Genomic DNA, 21667 nt, shown 5'->3' with positions numbered 1-21667 from the left:
CTGATTTCGGCAAGTAGATGTGTTTGATTCTTTGTCTTTTCATGCAACTTGTTGAATGTAATATTTATAGATTCTATGTAAATGAATATAATATCACTATATTTATGATCTCAGTGATAAAATTACTTAATAATCAAAAAATGACAATTATTGAGCTATATGAAATAAAAAAGAAATTTTCAAAAAATAATGAGTTTAATCATTTTATGCAAACTTTAAATGTAACTAATGTTTAGATTGACTTCATGGCTTATTTTATATGCTTGCTATTCATGTCTGTGATGTGGAGCAAACAAGTAGCTCAATCCGCATAGCAGTTTCAAGTTAAGTGATTGTTCTAAAGAGTTAGTTGAAATCTGGAGAATAGGATGGCAATGTCAATAGATATGTAATGCTGTTTTTTGACATTTTCTCTGAAAAGGAACAAATCTCAACGGGCCCTGCATTAAGAGTTCATGTAGTACTGCCAAGTTAGTTATCAGTTTTTTTCTCCATATAGCGCAATAATTGTTACTTTGCATATTTCTTAAGAGTTATAGCTGGCTGTTCTCACTATGAGAGAGAATTATTTATATTAAGATTGTTCGCTAGAATTCATATTTTGTATGAATAGAATTTTAAAGATGTTTGTTTAAATAAAAGTTTATCAGCACACGTCTTTACTTTTTATTTGTTTGCCAGATTAATCTTGTGTTTCTAAAAAATGTTTTTTTTCCTTTCTCTCAATTTCTTCGGAAATGAAATAGGTTCTGATGAATTTAATCCAGCTTTCCTCGTTATGGAGTTAAAACGGTTTTTTCTGTTTTTCTCGTCTAAATTTTAATATCCATAATTCATGCAGTTTTAAGTTAATTTTTGGCAAGGTTTCTAAAAAATATATAATTAGAAAAATGATTGCTTAGCACCCACATTCTACATATTTAGAACAGTATATCTTGTAAAATAGGAAATTAAGCAGCAAATATAAATTTCACTAGACTCTAAGCCTAAATTATTTTAATAACAATTATTTTATGTATTTATTTTAAAATGGAAAAAAGAAAGCAGTTTATTTAATTAATATTTAGTTTGTACAAAGTTCTTTTCTATTAATGTAGTACTTCAGGGAGTCCGGATTACTAACGAAATCAGTTATATACGACTTATTATTGATGATACTCTTTACTAGCAATTCCATTTTCTTTCCATTGACGTTGTACTGCAAGAAAAAAAGAATAATAATAGTAATTAAATTGTGTTCATATTTCTAAAATATACCCATATCTATGATAACAGTTCTGTGCACAAAATAAAAAAATTGATCACCCTGAATAACTTTTGATCTAATAATCGGATCTTCACGTTTTAGGACTCAATCTTAAATATGCCATTATGAAATCAGACACAAAAAAGTACTTTCTCAGAATAAACATGCCTTTTTTAGACAGATACGGATTTCTAAACCCCACAGTATAGTGGTAGCAGCAGTTAAGTCAGAAGATGGGTCCGAAGTTTGGACCCCTTAATGTTAATTTTACTTTTTGCATATTTCACTATATCTTGAGAACTTTTTAAGCAAATTGAAAATGTTTAATTCGTTTATAAAACGGTAATTCCATGCAAAATATAACTTTTAGAAAATGTTTATTATTTTATTTAATAGTCGAAAGCATTTTGAATTGTGAGGTGTACAATTTTTGCATCATTTTAAAGAATGCAATTTTAAATGGCAAAATATGAAATTTGACGAATAGTTCCCAAAAAATCGAATTTTGAAAAAGTCGTATTTTTAAAATCCGATTTCTCAGGAACTATTCCGCTGATTTCGCTTCAATTTTGTATTCTGCCATAAAAAGTTTTGTTCTTTAAAATTTTATACTTAACAATTCTAAAATTTTTGGGCTATTATAAAATAAAATAACAAAAAATAATAAATATTTTCTGAAGGTTATGTTTTGCAATACATTATCTTTAAATAAACGAGCTTTATAATTGTGTACTTAAAGAGATCCATTTGAATTCGCTTAAAAAGATATGGCGAAATACGCAAAGAGTAAAATTAGCATTATGAGATCCAAACTTTGGATTCTCCTGACCAAACTATTGTGACTATATTTCCCAAATTTCGGCTACTTCCTATATTTTGAGGGTCAGAAATCTGTTTCCGTTGAAAAAAAAAGGAATGTTTATTCAAAGAAAGTATGTTTTTGTGTGTGATTTCGTAACTTAAGATATCGTCCAGTCCAAATTAATTAGCATTTTTGAAGTCACCCCCTCAAGTCATAAAGATTGAGTCCTAGAACGTGAAGATCCGATCAGTAGGACCAAGTTATTTAGTGTGGTCCGTCTATGTTTTTGTGAACTGTAAATCACACTAGTCCAGGCAATAGAAGATTTAACCTACAAAAATTGCCGAGAGTTTTTACTTTTTTTACACTTGGGGTGCTGAATACTAATCCGCATTTTGTGTTCAAGAACTTCCCCGGGAAATGTGTTTTTTTCTTTCGATCAAAATTTAGAAAATCAATTTTAATGATGCGAATGATAAGAAAATATATTAACCAAATGATATGAAGCAAAAATAATAATCTAACAAAGAAATAAAATTGGAAACAATGAAATAGACAATTTTATTTAGTACAAAGTTGACCCCCTTTTCTACTAAGTATATCCGAAGTTTCCTCTATGGTGATGTCACAATCAGATTTATTTTCTTAGGGTTAATGTCCTTTATTTTTCACTTTGATAAGAATGACATCATTCATTATTATTTTTTAAAAAAGAAATCTATAATTTAAGGTTTCTAACGAAGCAAAATTATACTCTCTCTGAGTCACTATATTAAAGTTTTAAGAACAAATCCCTTGTAAACAATTACTACAAACTAGTTCAATTTTGTATATTTTGTTTTAAGTTTATTTAGATTATAATCTTGTGTTTTTACCTTCCTTACTGTTTTCCATACGATTCCCGAGTTTCAGTTTAAAAAATAATAAACAAATAACGAAAAAGAGAGAGAGGAAGGGGCATAATATAACACTTTTTCATTAGGTCGTTGATTTCACATTTATTGAATATTAGAGCAGGAATGATAGTTGCTTTACATTATGACAATTCCATGGATCATTTATTGAAGAAACGTGAAAATGAAGGAAGATTACTAGCATATTTATTATTTTTACGCAATGAATTTACTTTGAATGTCCTTGAAAACATAATAGCAGGGGGCAACATATTGATAATTATTGTAACTAACCTAGGATACCTTACATCTTATTATTGTCAGAAAAGAGTAATTTTTATACTAAATTTGGCAAATAACTTTTTTTGTTTCCATTTTTTATTTTCGTTTGATTGTTATTTTTATTGAAGTTATACTTCTTATGCGACTTCCAACAAGGTTGCGTTAAACGTTTAACGCTACATTTTTATTGGCCGGGAAATCACGTGGTAGGATCCAGTTTTCCCTCATTCATTTCCATATTGTTTTGGTTCTCACTAGCATAAAAATAATAAAAGTCATAAAAGTATTGTTTTTCTACAAATATTTTTTAATTTGTTTTGATACACATATAAGTTAATAGGGTAGTATTTTTTTATTTTCAAACTTAGTGGATAACAATTGTAAAAAAATGAGTAAAAACAATGCGACGGATTTAAGGTTATGTCAAGGTACGTCTCTTGTAAATATCAATTGATTGTTTCTCTTCTGAAATTACATTATGACGCATTCACATACATTATTAATACAAATACATTTTCCAGGGCGAGACGATGAGGCAACCACAAGCACTTACACTGGTTCAAGAGGTCCACGAGGGAAAAATGCACAATATTACCGTTATTACAGAGCACGGAAGCGAGCGGAGCAGGAAAAAGAGTCGTTGAATAGAACTACTGATCCTTCTACGACTGCTGATTCTTCAACAATTAACGTCGCAGGTTGCGAAGTTTAACTTCTTCCTCGCGGAGGGACTCCACGCACTATTTTTTTTTATATATAAACTTCAATGTAGCATCGATTAATTCAGTTCGGGGAACGCAAATGTTCCAATTTTGGAATGCCCGACCTGAGTTTCGCCAAGCGAAAAACGGTGCTTAAATTCGTGAAGCCGGAACTCAATTTGTTCAATAATGTTCGTTCATAAATGTTTGCTCAAGAGTCTTCTCAGGAGCTGGAAATAAATTAATGAGGGGGAGGGGAGAACTCACGTGAGTGTTATTCGAAGTCTAAATTGAGTAAAAATTTAGAAAGATAGGCAAAAAGTTAAAAATGAAAAAGGACCCTTTAGAAATTATAATTTTAGGGAATGTTAAAGAAAAAGGAAATAATTTTTCTATGAATGGTTCTAAAGGGTTTTATATGAAAAAGTAAAAAGTATAATATTGAGTGTAACTTATAACAATTAAGTTGATGTGTTGCTTGACGCCCGGTTGCTTCGCGCTACCGTGCCACAGGTCCTGGGTTCGATCCTTGGGCCGGGCAAGGTTGACTCAGCCTTTAATCCCTTCAGTACATTGATAAATGAATACCAAGCATGCTTCGGAACTAAACACTGGGGATCCCGCGTTCGGCTGATCACCGGACTGGAGCATCTGCTCTTGCACCCTAGAGCCTATGGTCAAGAAAACTGAGATGGCACATTAGGCCTTGGCCCTCTATGGACTGTTGCGCCACTGAAAAGAAGGAAAAATTATGGATACTGGGGGTGTCGTCCCCTCAGGGGGCAGAAATATTTTTTTATTATATATTACTAGATTACTGTGGAAAGGATTCATAAATTTCAAACTTTTAATAATTATTCTCCTGTAGTTTTCTCCGTTGCAGTAATGAGGGGGACAACATTGTAATGCAGTAGTCATTGTTCCAATACTTATAATTTTTTGATTTATTACTCGACAGAAACATTTTAGATATAGCATTAGCAGGTAATTGTCTCTAGTTTTCAAATATGCCATCAGAAATTTCCTATGTTCAAAAAGAAAGTTTCATGTAAAAAACTACTTTATACCGTTTTTTTTCTGGAAAAATATTTTACGGAAAAATTTTAGTCACAAAATGCTTATTCGTTTTCAGAGCCCCGAAACCAATAAATAAACCTGAAAACCATAATAACAACTATCTCCAAATTTTACCTGTCAACGTCCACTTTCGAGCTCTATTGCCTGAATTAATACAGAATTTCTAAAAAATATCGCAGATTTAAAAAAAATGTATAAGGAAATAGGAAAGATATTAAAATGAACAGCTTGCTGCATTCTACTTAAGAATCCTGGTAAATTATTCTGCCTAAGTTGTAAAATTAGTCACGAAGTTTGCTAACTGATGGTGCAATTGATTAAACGAAATTATTAAATAAGTTTTCTGCTTCATGTCAGACCATTATAGCTAAAATATTTGCTCAGGCAAGTAAAATTATGCTCATTGTTGCTGCAAATTGTGTTTATTTTTAAAACATTGTTTTAATAGTTTTTAGTTGACAGTGCCAGCTGTTGATGAACTTGGCAACAAAGTTAGATGTATGCGATTGAAAATCAAGTTTCTAAAGCAAAACGTTTGAAAGCTTTTCAGTATAATTATTTTAAGATTTTTGTTTTGTTAATTTTAGTAATTGCACAGTGTGTAATATGTAAAAAAATGTATGAACTGATTATAATAAGTTTATAATTTCGATGATTGATCACAGGTTTTCAAAAATGGCCAATAATTGGAGAAAATCACTTGAAGAAAAACTATACAGTTAGTAGCGTTCTTTTTGACAAACGCGAAATTTTTTTCTTCTGATTTTCAAATTTAGTTACACTATTCATCAACAGATGGCGCTGTTAACCGAAAGTTTTAATAGAAAATGTTTTTCAATAAACTATCATTCGCTGTTTCTACGTGCCATAGTTGTTGCAGTAAATTAACATAGTCAACCTGCCATGGGTAAAAAATTAACTCACCTCTGCATAAATATTTTAGTTTGAATTGCCAGATGTGAAACAGTAAGCATAGCTTGATAGCAGCGCCATCTGTAAACGAAGTTATTAATTAATTTAGAAATTTGATGAGAATAAATATGCTTCCTAAGTTGAATGCAGTAAACCATTAATTTTAGTTTCTTCCCATTTGTTAAATGAATTTTTCAAATCTGTCATCTCTTTTGGATGCCTTGTAACATAAAATTCATACGAACTGGTATATCTTGAGCTTCGATTATGACATCAGGAACGTGTCTAGCAGTTAACTCCTTTGTGATGGCTACCCGTATTCTGTTGGTCAGATCTTTACTGAACTGATGGTCTTCTTTCATTTTCAAAAAGAGAACAGCTCTTTCATCCATTTGCTGATTGTAATGAGACACACATAAGCTATCACGAACTTCAGAAAATTGTTCCACTGTAAGAAGTAATAGATTTTTTAGCATTCATTTCATCAGCCTTAACTGGTTATGATAACTGGTGAAACGTTGATTTGATCATTCTAATTAAATAGACAAGCTATCATATGAATTTCAAGATATTGCTACATTTTAAAAAGTAATGGTATTTCTCTATATAGTATTAAAATACAATGGTCCGTTCTAATACAGTTTTCCATTGTTGATGCAGATATAAAATGCACTGACAAAATTGGAAATGGCCGGAAAATCACACGGTATGATTCAGTTTCCCCACAATTTCCATATTTTTTGGTTGTAATCAGCATAAAATTATTAAAAGTCATATAAGGTATAGTTTTGATTTAATATTAGTTCTACTTAAAAATATTATTTTGCTTAATTATATATCATATTTATTTTACTTAAAAAAATCATCTAACGTAATGTCCTCTTTGCTATTGATTAAGTGCATCTGAGCTTCCCTGTCTCCAATTTCGTTTCTCTCATTCTATGAGAGTTAAAAGCACATTTATGAATACTAGAGCTCTGAAACAGATCGTCAAATTATTACTATTTTACTTATTCTTCCCATCTATTATTACGTTTTTGATTTTGATTGTTTTCTCAATTAATGGTTAAATATTAAAAGAATTGTTTCTTTATTATAACGTGATTCTAGGATATTACCTTATTACGCTTGATTTTAAGTACTCGAACTTAATTAAATAGGTGTCTAAGCTTACCAACCGTTTTACGATTATTATTTGTGCAATATTTGAACGTAGGAAGTGGGGATGTAAACATAAGCAAACAGAATTCTTTTTAGTATTTATAAATTTTTAGCGAATACTGTCAACTTTGTAGAAAAAAAAACCTGTTTAATGCCAAAAAAAGCAACAATTATTGCGAAGCAATCATCGGTTGGTCTGCGGCAGTGAACAAGGGACCCTAGTTTAACATAATTATGTTATGTAATGGGTTAATCATTGCATATATGCTGGTTAACATGATTTGAGGCATGATTTGAGGCGTAAGCTATCGTAAGTTTCAAAAAAATATGATTTTGTATCTGATTTCTTTAGATCAGTATTTAATGTCTAGCAAATATTTAATAAAGGCACCTCACTACGTCAAATGCTACAAGTAGTACTTGAAAATCCGATCGTTCCATCGAAGTCATCGACCACACCTTTCTCCACTTAAGGAAATAAGTTTAATAAATTGAAGATACTTTCTAAAAAATGTATAATCGGGTAATGATATATTCTCTAGTGGCGGAATATTGCATATCGTAATTAAACCAAAAGCATTACATTTACATATTGCAGTATATTAGGACATGCCAGACCAACATAGTATACACAAGAACATATCGTAGTATTAGCTTTGCCGCGTTCAGTTAATATTCATTCCCTCAAGAAATAATCGAATTGTGTTATTCTTTCACTAATGAGCTAAAAACACTAAAAACCATGATCATCATAGTTGGCCCGATAGCCCAATGTGAGCCAATGCATTCCTCTGAAGATTTCTCCACGACGACTTCCGATATATCTTTGATCTCCAATTTTTTTCATTAATTGCGAGAAAATCAGACTCCACTGAGTCAGCCCATCTCAACCGCGGCCTTCCCCGCTTTCTTTTTCCAGTGGGTCTAAAAAGCAGCATCTTTTTTATTGTGTTGTCGTCACTCATACGAATAACGTGGGCGATCCAATTCCTTCTATTTATTTTTATGTATTTAATAATATCAGGTTGTTTATAAATCTTGTACAGTTCAAAGTTAAATCTCCTTCTCCAGTTATTGTTTTCATTTACACCACCAAGTATACCTCGCAAAATCTTTCTCTCAAATAATGCGATACAATTTTCCTCCAGTTTTGTCATTGTCCAAGCTTCAGAGGCGTATGTCAAGACTGACCGGACAAGAGTTTTGTAGATTAAGAACTTTGTTTTTCTAGAAAGAAACCTAGATTTAATAAATTTTCTCAGCCCAGACAGCCCTATTTGCCAAATAGAGTCGGTTTTTTATTTCAGGAGTCATTCTGTTGTCAATGGTAACAATTGATCCTAAGTAAGTAAAACTCTCCACTGTTTCAAATCTATAAGAATTTATTTCGAGATAGGAGTCTGGGACTCTGTTTCTTGAGAATAATATGTATTTTGTTTTATTTACATTTATGACCAAGCCCATTTGCCTTGCAGTCAACTCAAGGGCAAAGAAATGCCTCTTTCAGGGTAGGAAGGGAACGAGCTATTATATCAACATCATCAGAATAGGCAAATAGTTGTACGGATCTAGTAAAAATGTGACCACTGGTATTGATGCCTGAATCACGAATAACTTTCTCAAGTGCAACACAAAAAAACCAGTAAAAATTAAAAACGAAATAAAGAGAGGGAGCAACGTTTATATTTCCAGGCTACTTTACTCAGATATGCTTGCAATTTTAACTAATAATTTTGCACTAATAGTTATAATTTAGAATCTTTACCCACTAGACCAGGGGTGGCGAACCTTTATACACCAACGTGCCATTTTTTCTAAAAAATTGTTTAATGAAATCACAGACGTGCCGTCAAATAATTTTGACCTCATGATTATTGGGAAAATTATAATACTAAATACTATCAACTTAAAACTCTTTATTTACATTGAAAAGAAAATACATTTTGCAATGTCTCAGTTAAACGCGTAATTCAACTTAAAGTAGCATCAGTGGGACTTCTGTTATTGCAGATTAAATGACAAATAACTTATATTAGGTTGTAAGATATTAGTTTAAGCAGGGCTGTTGATTATTTTCCTAGTTATTTATTGTTAGCTTTTTTTTATGGTTATTAATTGTTCTTTTAGCATTAATTGTTAATTTTTTTATTAATTGTTTATTATTTTGTTTGTTTTTTGTGAATTTTAATTTAATTGTTACATATGCTTTTCATAGTGTGCGACATTTGTGTAATAACAATTCATAGTGCAATAACAATTGTGATCGGTAGAGCGCCTGAAATATTGTGTCGCATGCATTAAATGGCACTCGTGCCATTGGTTCGCCATCCCTGCACTAGACCCTTCAACCACATCAAAGACACGTAGAATCTAACTTACCTATGTTATAAATCTCTGAGCTTCCAAATCGGCATCCTCGTTGTTTCAGCGTCTCGTCACTAAAACAATTTTAAACTCCATTAAAATCGGTCACTCAAAAATATCACTATTTTTTTAGGTACTTTTTCAGTACATTGGGTGTGGTTTTTAATACAGTGTACAACATTCAGGAGAAATATATATAGAAGTAATCCTTGTACGCGTCCATATAATTTTTAAAATGATTTTCTTTGAAAATTTGTGGTGGAATTCCAAAAAGAACATATATTACATTTGAAAAGAATATCTCCCGACATAATTTGTTACTTTGTCAGGGAATGAATTTGGTTGAAATGTACAGAGCGCAAAACAAAAATGGATTATACTGAATTACTTTCAATCTAATGATTGGATCTTTACATTTAAAGTTTCAATTTTAATGGTTAAAAGGAGTAACTTCAAACATGCTAGTACGGCTTTTTTAAAATTCAATTTCTTAGGAACTATTCAACCTGATTAAAAATTTCATTCGCTTCAAAAATATATGAATGGCAAGTAAGAATCGTCATGTTTCAAGCTCTTCAAAAGCAGGCGCCCAATTTCGAAATTTGCCAGACGGGAATTAAATGAAACAAAAATGATTTGAAATAAAAAATATAAAGTTTCCAACGAAAAATGGAAAAGTAAAGATAAGAACCAAAACTAGAAAAATCACAGTAGTTGAGAGAGAAAAAAAATGAAAAACCACAGTATCCGAGAAGGACAAATCAGGGAAAAATACAAACGCTTCGGAGAGTTGGTAATAAGGTAATGATGTGTAATCATATAATAAAAATGACGAGGACATGATGTCAGGGTAAAATGCATTTCCATGCATTATAGGCATATGTGGTGATGAAGTAATGGCGTGTAATGATGAAGTAATGTGGGGGGGGGGGGGTAGTGACGCGCTATGAAGAGGTAAAGCTGCTCCTCATATTCTCTAGATATCGGATGGAAATGCATTTTACCCTGATTTTCCTCTCTCGCATTACTGTGGTTTTTTTGTTCGGTTTTTCATCTCTTTTATCTCTCAGTTTGTGTGGTTTTTCTAGTTTTGTTTCCACTTTTATTTTCCAATTTTCACTGGAAAAACTTAACGTTATTTTATTTCAAATCACTTTTGTTTCTTCTCATTCACATCTGGCAAGTCTTGAAAATGGATGCCTGTTTTGAACATGTAAATTGTTATTTGCTACTTATATATTTTCGAAGCGAGAAAAGTTTTTAATCAGGTAAAATCTTGAACTTTATTACGCAATACTATGGTTCACATTGTACATTTTTTTTCTCTTGTTTTTTTTCTTCAATATTTTATGTATATCATCATTTTGAGATGGTTAACTCTTAAATTTCAGACGGTTTAATAAGTGCAATACTACGGTTCAATTGACCGTATACTAAAGTTAAAACAAATTTGAACGATCTTAGCAACATGATTTAAATTTTCTAAAAGTGTAAGAAAATCAAGAAATATACTTTTACCTTCTTCCACAGAGTGTAATGCCTTTAGTCTTAGGATTAATTATACCTTTATCACCAATCAGAAATTTACCTGAAATAAAAAGTTTTTTAATGCTCAAATTAATGCCCAAATAAGGATGCCAAAATTGTGAAATTTAGTGGATAACGAAACGAATTGACATTTTAGGGAATTTGAAAAGTTACGTTTACTACATTGAGAAAAAGTATGATAAAAACTATCAGAATATGGTAAAATTTACCGTGTTTCTGGCTCCATGGGAACACTAAAGAGCACGGTAGTTTTTAATGAAGTTCTTCGGTATTAATTTTGGTAAAACTAAGAATAAAATATGGTTTCATAATATGTTGTAAAATTTGGTAAATGTGGTAAAAGTGGGTAATTTTATCATGATACCCAAGAGCATGGCATAAAACCATTTATTATGTTAAATTTACTTTACAGTTTTGTATTTTTTACTAAATATGCGATAATAAGAGCTATACAAACTAAGATAAACAACATTTAAGAGAACAAGAAATATTTATAAATGCAGACAGCTGTTTCGGATGCTCAAAGGGCAACCTTCATCAGTGACAACAGAAAGAAATGAAAGAGTTCATCTGTTCTCTCTCATTTCTTTCTGTTGTCACTGATGAAGGTTGCCCTTTGAGCATCCGAAACAGCTGTCTGCATTTATAAACATTTTTTGTGCTCTTAAACGTTATTTACCTTAGTTTGTATTTTAGCACAAAGGTCGCCCACTTGTGTATTTATGTATTTAATACGAACTATAATTTTGAAAAGCAGAAATTCCGGAAAAACTTTACAATACGAATGGAAAAATTATCAATTATGAATGATTTGGTGCATTTTAGTTTTATTACCAGAATAAAGTTTTTTTTAAAAATATTTTATCAGAAATTACTCTGTCTTTACGGCAATTTTATCAAAATTTCTTTCTCCGTGTACAGAAAGTTGTATTATGCAGTTGTATTTTACTTTTATTTCTTGAAAATTCCAATTCTTGTAATTTACAGTAACCAAAATCGCAACACTTATTTAAATTGTCCGCTTATTAGCGTTTGCACACTTAGCATTTTAATTTGAGGATAGAAAAAAAAACCATTTCCTAAGATTTTTTGTCAAATATACTTAGAACTTTCTTTCCTCTTTAACTTTAAAAATTATTATTATATCTCAAAATTGTCTCTTGCTATTTTTATCCACTGAAGTCTAGAAAAATTCTATATAAGTTTTAAACCGTTTAAGCGTTCTATTTCTCTTAATAGAATGAATAGATGTTATCAAATAATACTTTTTCATCAAAGATTTGTGAAAATCAAGGAAACAAATCTAAAAAACTGAAATCAAAAATTTTATTTTAAGTCCAAGAAGGCGGAGGAAAATTCCTCTTAAGCGGAAATTATGGTAATTTCATATAAATCAACACAAAAAAAGAAGAAAATGTACCTGAAATAAACCTGGATATAAGTACCTGGATATTTATGAAAATATTTTTCTCTATATTTTGTACCATCCTGGTCGTTAATTAATCCTAATGGTAAGTTGGGCAATGGGCTTACTATAGCTAGTTCTCCTATTTCACCTAAAACATGTTTGCCTGTACAAAAAAAAAAAAAATTAAATAAATAAATAAATAAATAAATAAAATAATTATAATAATATCTCGCACCAGAATCCTATAGTAAAAAAGTTGCAATTTTAATAAAATCAGGTTTAAAACTAAACTGCTCCGTAAAAATAATAAATTAAATCAAATTAACACAAAGGTAAATGATATCCTGCAGAAATATTTTATGGAACTCTGTCTAGAAGTTATAAGAACAATTTACTGTCAGCTGACCACCAGTCGTGTTATACTTACAAAATTTAACCAGTAAATGGTATTTTCTGCAAGCATGATTTCAATCAAAAAATAAACATTAAACGAATTGTGTTGTTATAAGTCGGAGCTCGCTAGGTTGGAATTGTATTAGTCTAGTCCTTTTTGAAATAATTGATTTTGTTGTTTTATCAAAGTTTACGTAATTGATAAACATATTTAAACTCTGTTTATTAATTAAACTAAGAGGTTAATGTTATTTTTAGTGAAATTCTTAAAGTGGAAGTAGTTGTGTTTTTTTTTCATAATATATCCAATTTTATACTTTCTGATGATTATTGAAAATTGCATTAAAATTGGTTCAGAAATAGCTGCATCGTTGCAATCTAATGTATGGTAAACTAGGCAAATCGGTCGCTAAATCGTTAGATATCAGTAAAATATGTTTCTAATGATCATTTGGAAGGCAAAAATTAAGATAATTTAGGATTAAAGTTATTAGGATTAAGATCATTTAATAATTATTGAAAATTGCATTCAAATAGGACACGGAATAGATGTTTCGTTGCAATCTAATATTTGTCGATCTCATCAAATTGGTCATTAAATCGTTAGATATCAATAAAATATGTTTCCAATGATCATTTGAAAAGCAAAAATTTAGATAATCCTAAGGATTAAGGTTATTAGGATTAAGGATTATTGGGATTAAGAATCGGGATTAACAGGATTAGGATTAAGATTATTTGATAATTATTGAAAATTACATATAAATAGGCCCATAAATAGCTGTATCGTTGCAATTTAATAAATGGCAAACTCAGCAAATCGGTCGCTAAATTGATAGATATCAATAAAAAACAGTGCGTGGAGTCCATCCGCGCGGAAGAAGTGAAACTTCATAATGAGGAAATGGAAAAAAAAATCATACTCAGGAACAAATCAAAACTGAAAAACATCACTGGCGTAACTAGATCAATTAAAAAATACAACAATAACGAAGGCGTACTGTTGTATTTTTTAATTGATCTAGTTACGCCACCGATGGTAGCGTTAAACGTTTAACGCAACCTTGTTGGAAGTCGCATTAAAAGTTTCACTTCATGGCATTATGTTGAACAGGCGGACTGAGCTTCAGATCTTCGACCGAGGTTCCGTAACTGGAGACCGCTACTGCAATGAGATAATCCTACCCCATGTGCGTCTGTTCCGAGGGGCCATTGGACCAGACTTCATTTTTATGGATGACAATGCCCGGCCACAACGTACTGCTAATGTTCAAGAGCTACTGGAAAGGGAAGATAACACACGAATGGATTGGCCAGCTTATTCTCCAGATCTAAATCCCATAGAGCATGTGTGGAATGCATTAGGGAGATGTCTTGCGACAGTATTCTCCTGGTAACACCCATCAGCTGAAAGATGCGTTAAAGGAGGAATGGAGACGTTTACCCCAAGAACACTGGATAATCTGGTGCTCAGCATGGAGAGACGATGCCAAGCAACAATTACAGTAAGGGGAGGGCATATCCCATACTAGGGAACATCTGTCAGTTGTACTTACGCTTTTTCAGGCAATCATGTGTAACGCCACTATTTGTCAAATAAAGCCTTTTTTTGTTCCATACCCTACTTTAAGCTTTGTATTCATTTCTGCGCCATTATTCTTTGACCATCGTTTAAGTACAAAATAATGTACATCATATTCAAATTTCATGTCAATCGGATGATTTCTTGTAGAGTTATGACAAAAAACGCACTTGTTGCTTAAGTTTTGCACACCAGTGTATGTTTCTCGTGATCATTCGGAAGGCAAAAATTAAGATAATTTACTGTTCAGGCTATTAGGATTAAGGATTGTTAGAACTAAGGATTATTAATATTTAGGAATAAGGATCAGGATTATTAGGATTAAGTTAAGATTATTTGATAATTATTGAAAATTACATTCAAATAGGTCCAGAAATAGCTGCTTCGTTGCAATCTAATATTTTGCGAACTCAGCAAAGCGGTCGCTAAATCATTAGATTTACATAAATATATTTTTAAGGATCATTTGAAAGGTAAAAATTAAGATAATTTAGGTAAAAGTATCGTTTCAAATTTGCACGAACAGCACGGGGAAGCTTCCCCAGCTACGCAAAATGGTATTTTCAGTTATGGGTCATTAAGTAATTCTCAATCATAATAACGTGCTTTACTTTTCTTTACAGTTTTGACAATTAGTTTCGCAACACCTTGTATGTCCTCTTTTGAAATTGTAGCTACAAACCTTCATCATTTAGGCATTCATAGTTATAACCTAATGTTATAGCACTTATTTCTCCTCGGTGCAAAGGCAAGGTCATATCACTTAAAAAACACGATCCTACAGTTTCTGTAGATCCTAAAAATATAAAAACAATTGCTCTTATTAATAACTTTCATTAACGTTGAATTAATAGACACATTAAGTAGAATTCCAATTATACAAATTAATCAAAATTGCATGGAATCCAGATATTGCGTATTATTGTAATCGGTAAATTAGTTGAATTAACAGAAAATAATTCCTCAGGAAGAAAATAAATGTCAATGCAATGTTTAGTTACATTTAATTAACGCTAAAATAACGCTTTTTTTATCATTTATTTAATAGTAGTTTAAAAAATTTGAAATTGTTAGGTAAAAAAGACTTTAATTATTTTAAAAGAATTTAGTTTTATGAAGCAAAATATTAAATACGAGCAAAATTGGTTAAATAGTTTCTGAGAAAACGAATTTCAAACATATGACTTCTTAAAAACCCTATTTTTTAGGAACTATTCTACAGATTTCGTTCAACTTTCGTATTTTGCCATATTAAGTCTTTGAAAATGATAAAAAAAATTTGCAATTCAAAATTTTTGACAATTATTAAATAAAACGAGAAAAAATGAAAAAAATATATTATGTTTTGCATACAATTATTTCTAGAAAGGTAATTTTAAAAATTGTATGAAATTTTTTTTCGATTCTCCGAAAAAATTTCTCCATATATGGCAATATACCTTAACAGTGAGAAAAAATACATAAATAAAGTAAAATGAACATGAAGGGTCCGCTCTCCTGACCCTGGCCAAACTATTGGGACTATATTTTCTAGACTATTACGTCCCATATTACTCCTTATATTTTAAGGGTCAGGATTCCGAATTTGCCGAAAAAAAATTATGTTTATTAAGCTAAGTGTTTAGTAAGTAAGGTTTTGTGTTTGATTTCTAAACTTAAAATATCGTCTGTACTAATTAATTCTCAAATTTGAGGACACCCCCTAAAACCATTATTATAGTGTCCTATTTCGTGAAAATCAGATCATTAGATCAAAAGTTATTCAGGATACTCTGTATAACTTCGAACTGTACTTTCAACCTCGTTATTCCAAGTTGGGTTGGCGCATTTTTGTTTTTCAGGGAAAATTGATAAAACCTCGCACGTTTAACCAAATTACGTTACTATCTTTACTTAAATGCACACATTCTCGATCAGTTTTTAAAGTTTAATGAGATTTAAAACTAATTGGACTCATAATATATTGAACACTGAGGTTTTACTTACCAAATCCAGACGAAAAGAGAAATTTTCCCTTAAATCTATCATACATGTAGTCATAAGTATATGGCTTCACAATGCTTCCTCCGAGATAAAATGCTTTCAGGGATTTTAATGAATGTCTTTCACCTAAAAATGCATACGAAAAATCCCTTTGTGATATCATACTGTCCAAATAAATAATTAGACCAACAAAAGAACGTCTTTTCTTTCCAGCCGCTACGTGCGAACTCTCGACCTTTATTTACAACATCTACATTTGCTGACAGCGCCATCGCAACATGGAGGCATGACACCCCCCCGACAAGATTGCGCTACACCTGGTATAGCGAAATCTGATCCACACTATAGGATAATATATATATATATATACAAAAATATATTTAACACTTAATTATAAATAAAACAGATGAATAGAACACTTGTTACAATTACTTACACATAAAATATGCAAAACGCAGATGAAAATAGTAGAAATACGACAGATGTATAGTTGCTTGGTTATAACGCATCATATATACAATTACTATGTACAAATCAAATTTATATAAAACTGGTATATATTTCTATATAACTACAGATGAAAAGAAACCTTGATACAATAGATTCGATATTACCATGAAAATTAAATTTCAATTGAATTATGTATATTTACAGATGAAAAGAAGCCTAGTTATAAAACAGATTATTATATATGTTAGTTTGTTTTCTAATAAACACACCAACATTCAATCACTTACTAGTCTTGATAGACCATCAGCATTTTTTAATTGAGCACCTGGGCAGTGTGTGATGTGAATATTGTACCTTTGGAGAGCTAAAGCCCACCGTTGCAACTTAGCAGATTGTGGTGCTGACTTCTGTAAAAATATTAGAGGATTATGATCAGTTATAATATCAATATTCGCACCAAACACGTAATTTTCAAACTTTTTGATCGACCATACTACAGCATACGCTTCACGTTCAATAGTAGCCCAGTTTTGCTGCACTTTGTTCAGTTTTTGGCTAGCAAAACTGATTGGGCAAAGTTGACCGTTATCATCTCTTTGGGATAAACAAGCACCAACACCATAGGAACTTGCATCACACTGTATAACATAAGGTTTTTTTGGATCTGGAGTATAAAGGGAAGGAGCTTCACTCAACTTTTTCTTTAGTTTTTGGAATGATAATTCCTCTATGTCAGTCCAAGGAATAAGCTCTGGAACTTTCTTTTTGGTTAAATCCGTCAATGGTTTTGCTATCTCAGCATAGTTTTTTATATAATTTCTGTAATAATTGAAGAGACCTAACGCACTTTTTAAAGCTGTCTTGGTTTTAGGTGTTTCGATAATTTCAATAGCAAGAAGCTTTTCAGGATCTGGTTCATGTCTACCATCTCCTATAATATGACCTAGATACTTGATTTGTGTTTTTGCGAAAACGCATTTCTTGACATTAACGGTGAATTTCAGATCAGTTAATTTGGTCAGTACCATATCTAACTGTTTAAGATGCGTATCCCAGTCACAAGAAAATATAGCTATATCATCGAGATATGCTTTGCAGAATTCACGATATTCGCTTAAAGCACTGTTCATCACTTTCTGAAAAGAAGCTGCTGCGTTGCGGAGGCCAAATGGCATTACCTTCCATCTATATTGGGCTTGATGAGTTTTAAATGAAGTAAGATCACGGCTTTCCTCTTCTAAAGGAATTTCCCAGTACCCTTTTAAGACATCTAGGCAAGATATAATTTTAGCATGCCCAATTTGGTTAATGAGGTCCGCTGAATTTTCCATTGGGTAATCAAAGGGTTTTGTTACGGCATTTAACTGTCTGAAATCGATGCATAATCGCATACTGCCATCCTTCTTTGCCACGCAGACAACTGGGTAAGCAATGTCTGCTTCGCTGTGTTCGATAAGACCTAGATTCTCTAATTCCGAAATTTGTTTGTCGACTTCAGTCTTTAAAGATTCGGGAATTTTGTAAATGTAGGGTTTCTTCCTCTCAGCACCTGGTATTAATCGAATTTTATGTTCACCTACATTAGCTACTTGTACTTTACCAGAGAATAATGATGCATGCTTGTGCAAAAGTTCAAGCAACTCGGTTTGTTTACTTTCTTCTAAATGACTAACATCTACCTCAATGTCATCTTTTCTTAACGAAGGTGTTATAATCGGTGTAGGATGAATTTCACCAAATTCAACATCGTCTTCAAATATAACACCCACAGTTTGTGCTCTAGCATGAAAATGTCTTATTTTGTTAGCATGAATATGTCGCACATTGCCATCTGGTAATTTAACCTTATATGAATTAGGATTAACTCGTTCTATTATTTCGCCTGGTCCCGTCCATCTTGCGTATAGTTTATTCGAAGAATCCGGAATGAGTAAATAAACTAATTCACCTTTCTTAAACTCTTTCATTCTTGTACTTCGATTAAAATAATGAGCATAAGAATTTTGTTTTTTAGTTGTAGTCAAAGAAGCGAGATCTGCGGCCTTTTCCAAATTTATTTTTAATTCCTGTAAATAATCTACTGCCGAATTGCTAAGATTTAGGGGTAGTGGAATCTCACCCGACCAAGAAGATTTTAAAACTGACAAGGGACCTCTAGCTTCGCGTCCATACATAAGTTTAAAAGGAGATATGCCCGTCGTACAATTTGGTACTTCGCGGTACGCAAAAAGTAAATATGGAATATGTTTATCCCAATCGGTAGGATCTGAACGGATAACATGGTGCAACATCTGTTTAAATACCCTATTCCATTTTTCTACTAAACCATTGGAGGCTGGGTAAGACGGAGTGGAAAATCGAGGACTTGCTCCTAACCTATTTTCAAATTCTTTCGTCAATTGCGACGTAAAATTAGTACCCTGGTCACTGCAAATTACTTCTGGAATTCCGGTACGCATGAATATCTCTAAAAGGGCGTCGCATGTTGTCTTAGCAGACAAATTTTTTAGTGGGACGACTTCAGGCCATCTAGAATTTTGATCAATTAAACATAAACAATATTTGTGTTTTCTACCTGAGGGTGGAACAATTTCTCCAATTAAATCTATATTTACCGTGTGAAAAGGATATGGAGCTCTAACAACAGGGGTTATAGGAATTTTATCAGATTTTCGCTCCGGGCTCTTTAATTGACAATTTTTGCAGGTTTTACAATAATTTTCAACATCTTTTGAAACATTAGGCCAATAAAAGGATAATTTTATGCGTTCTTTAGTTTTCCGTATTCCTAAATGATTCTCATTATGAGCTAATTGAAGAACTTTATCCCTATAAATTTTAGGTAATACTAACTGATATATTGTATCGCCACTAATTTTATCTTTATGAAATAATAAATCATCCCGCAAAAAGAAATTATTCTTTTTCAAACTAGCATCTTGAAAAGAATTCTTTAAAGTTAAACAATCTTTCTGCATTTCTCGAAATTTGTTAGCCTCCGAATATTCATCACTAGAACTGCATAATTTATTAGTATCCGACATTAAATAAACAACGCACCCTGTTTCACTTTCTTTCGATTGAGAAAATGAATTCTCTGACCTTGGTGAACTTATATTCATTTCTTCCCCCACGTCTACTGACGGGTCGAATTCTAAAACTAAAGTGTTTTCGATTTCAGCTGAATCATCATTTTGACAAATCAAAGAATTATAAGCGTCCGGTGTAATTAAGCAAGGGATGTTTAATTTATCTGTTAAAGCAAACAAAATATTTGAACTATAAAATAGACAATCGTCAGGGTTTTTATAATAAACTGGCAATACTGCTAATTTCGCCTCGACTTGTTCTTTAAGTGCGGATTGTAAAATTATTTTTCCCTTAGCTTCTATTTCTAAAGACGGAAGTAGGGTCGTATTCAAAATAGAGATCTCAGCCCCGCTATCGATGATTGCGTCTATTTGTCTACTTGCAATAGAAATAGAGACTTTTTGTAAAGGGTACAAATTAATTTCATTTAAAGTTTTAGAACTCTGCAAATGTTTCGAATTTACATTTGTAACCACTGCAGTGTTATCACTGGATTTATTTATAGACGTTTGTGTGTTACTTCGTGTTTTGTTTTGAATATCATTACTGGCTTTATTTGATTGCTCATAGTATTTATTTCTTCTATTTGGGCAACTCTTAGCCATATGTGAGTTACTAGAACAGATATAACATTCGCGTATGTAGGGAAAATATTTGTTTTCTCTAGTAAATGGGGAGTTTCTGAAAGGAGGCGGAACATACTTATGGTTTCCATTCGAATTGTGATTGTTGTTATAAGCCCTTAATTCGGTTCTCTTTTCAGTTATAATTTTTCCTCGAGATGTAAAATATAAGTCACATTCTTTTGCTAACTCAAGTGGCTTAAACCATTTTTCGCCCTGCCTAACGTTAATATGTGAGGCTGTATCTCGATCTAGTGTTCGAAACAGTTTGTCTGACACTATCAATTGCTTTAAAGTTTCAAAATCCTTTACTCCTCTCAAATTTAAATAGTAATCGAAACTCGTAGTTAAGCGCGAAGCAAATTGTATATGTGTTTCGTTTTCTCTTGATGCCCTTCTAAAATTCTCTAATACTGCCTGCGCTGTGGGTTCAAATTCTCTCAAAACAATTGATTTAATCACCTCATAATTGTTTAGATCTTTCTCTGTTATATAAGTTAAAATATTAGACGCCTTTTCCTCTAACAAGTTTAGTAAAATCTCTGCTTTATATTTCTCGGATATATTTTTTGTGTTAAAGGCTCTTTCTAAGGAAGTAAAAAAAAAAGCCCCACCCTTCCGACTTACTCGGCACTCGAATTGTTAATGTTCTCACACTTTTTATTAAATTTTCTAAATTATCGCAATCCGTTTCACTGGTCACTGTAGTCTTAGACGTGTCAACTAGGTTACCTCTAATATTCGCAATTTCTAACTGCTTTTCTAATTGAGCTAATTTTAACTTTTCTAACTCTATTTCCTGTTCTGATTCCCGTTTTGCTTTTTCTAACCTTTCCCTTTTTTCTTCCAAAACATTCTCAATTAGATCACGTAAAAACTCAATATCATTTTTAAATTCATCGCTAGATTCAATTAAGCGCTTTAAATCCACTATTTTAGCATTTTCGGGAATTATTAAACCCAATTCTTCTGCAATCGTAATTAACTCATCCTTTTTAAGGTTCAACTTAAGTGCCATTTTTATATTTAGTTATTAAAAGAACTACACTTTAATATCAGTAACTCAATCAACTAATCACTACGCTTTCATCGAAAGCAATTCTCTTCACTAAACACTAATTAACAAAGTAAACTAACTCCTCTAAAGCAATA

The 21667-nt window shown here is 31.8% G+C and overlaps 1 protein-coding gene across 5 annotated transcripts in view; it reads right to left on the bottom strand.

Moving 5' to 3' along the window:
* Positions 1-1018: 1018 nt before the first annotated feature.
* LOC107439983 (acetoacetyl-CoA synthetase) overlaps positions 1019-21667 on the bottom strand; it is a 61495-nt gene continuing 40846 nt past the window's right edge. For 2 of the 5 annotated variants that reach the window (XM_087152280.1, XM_087152281.1), the window contains exons 12-18: positions 16356-16478; positions 15052-15165; positions 12432-12557; positions 10957-11026; positions 9454-9512; positions 6159-6361; positions 1019-1198 (exon numbers count right to left, since the gene is read on the bottom strand). In XM_087152280.1, coding sequence (XP_087008406.1) covers positions 1064-1198; positions 6159-6361; positions 9454-9512; positions 10957-11026; positions 12432-12557; positions 15052-15165; positions 16356-16478 — 830 coding nt within the window. In that variant the 3' untranslated portion in view covers positions 1019-1063. Of the gene's footprint in view, positions 1199-6158; positions 6362-9453; positions 9513-10956; positions 11434-11721; positions 12558-15051; positions 15166-16355; positions 16479-21667 lie in introns of all 5 variants that reach the window. The other 3 variants (XM_087152282.1, XM_087152283.1, XR_015429380.1) reach the window with 2 other exon arrangements.

The sequence above is a fragment of the Parasteatoda tepidariorum genome, chromosome 9 (genome assembly GCF_982258835.1).
Source record: "Parasteatoda tepidariorum strain Cologne lab strain chromosome 9, Ptep-v5.0, whole genome shotgun sequence".
Lineage (NCBI taxonomy): Eukaryota > Metazoa > Arthropoda > Arachnida > Araneae > Theridiidae > Parasteatoda > Parasteatoda tepidariorum.
Note: the sequence above shows the minus strand (reverse complement) of the source record. Positions and strands in the feature narration are given on the sequence as shown.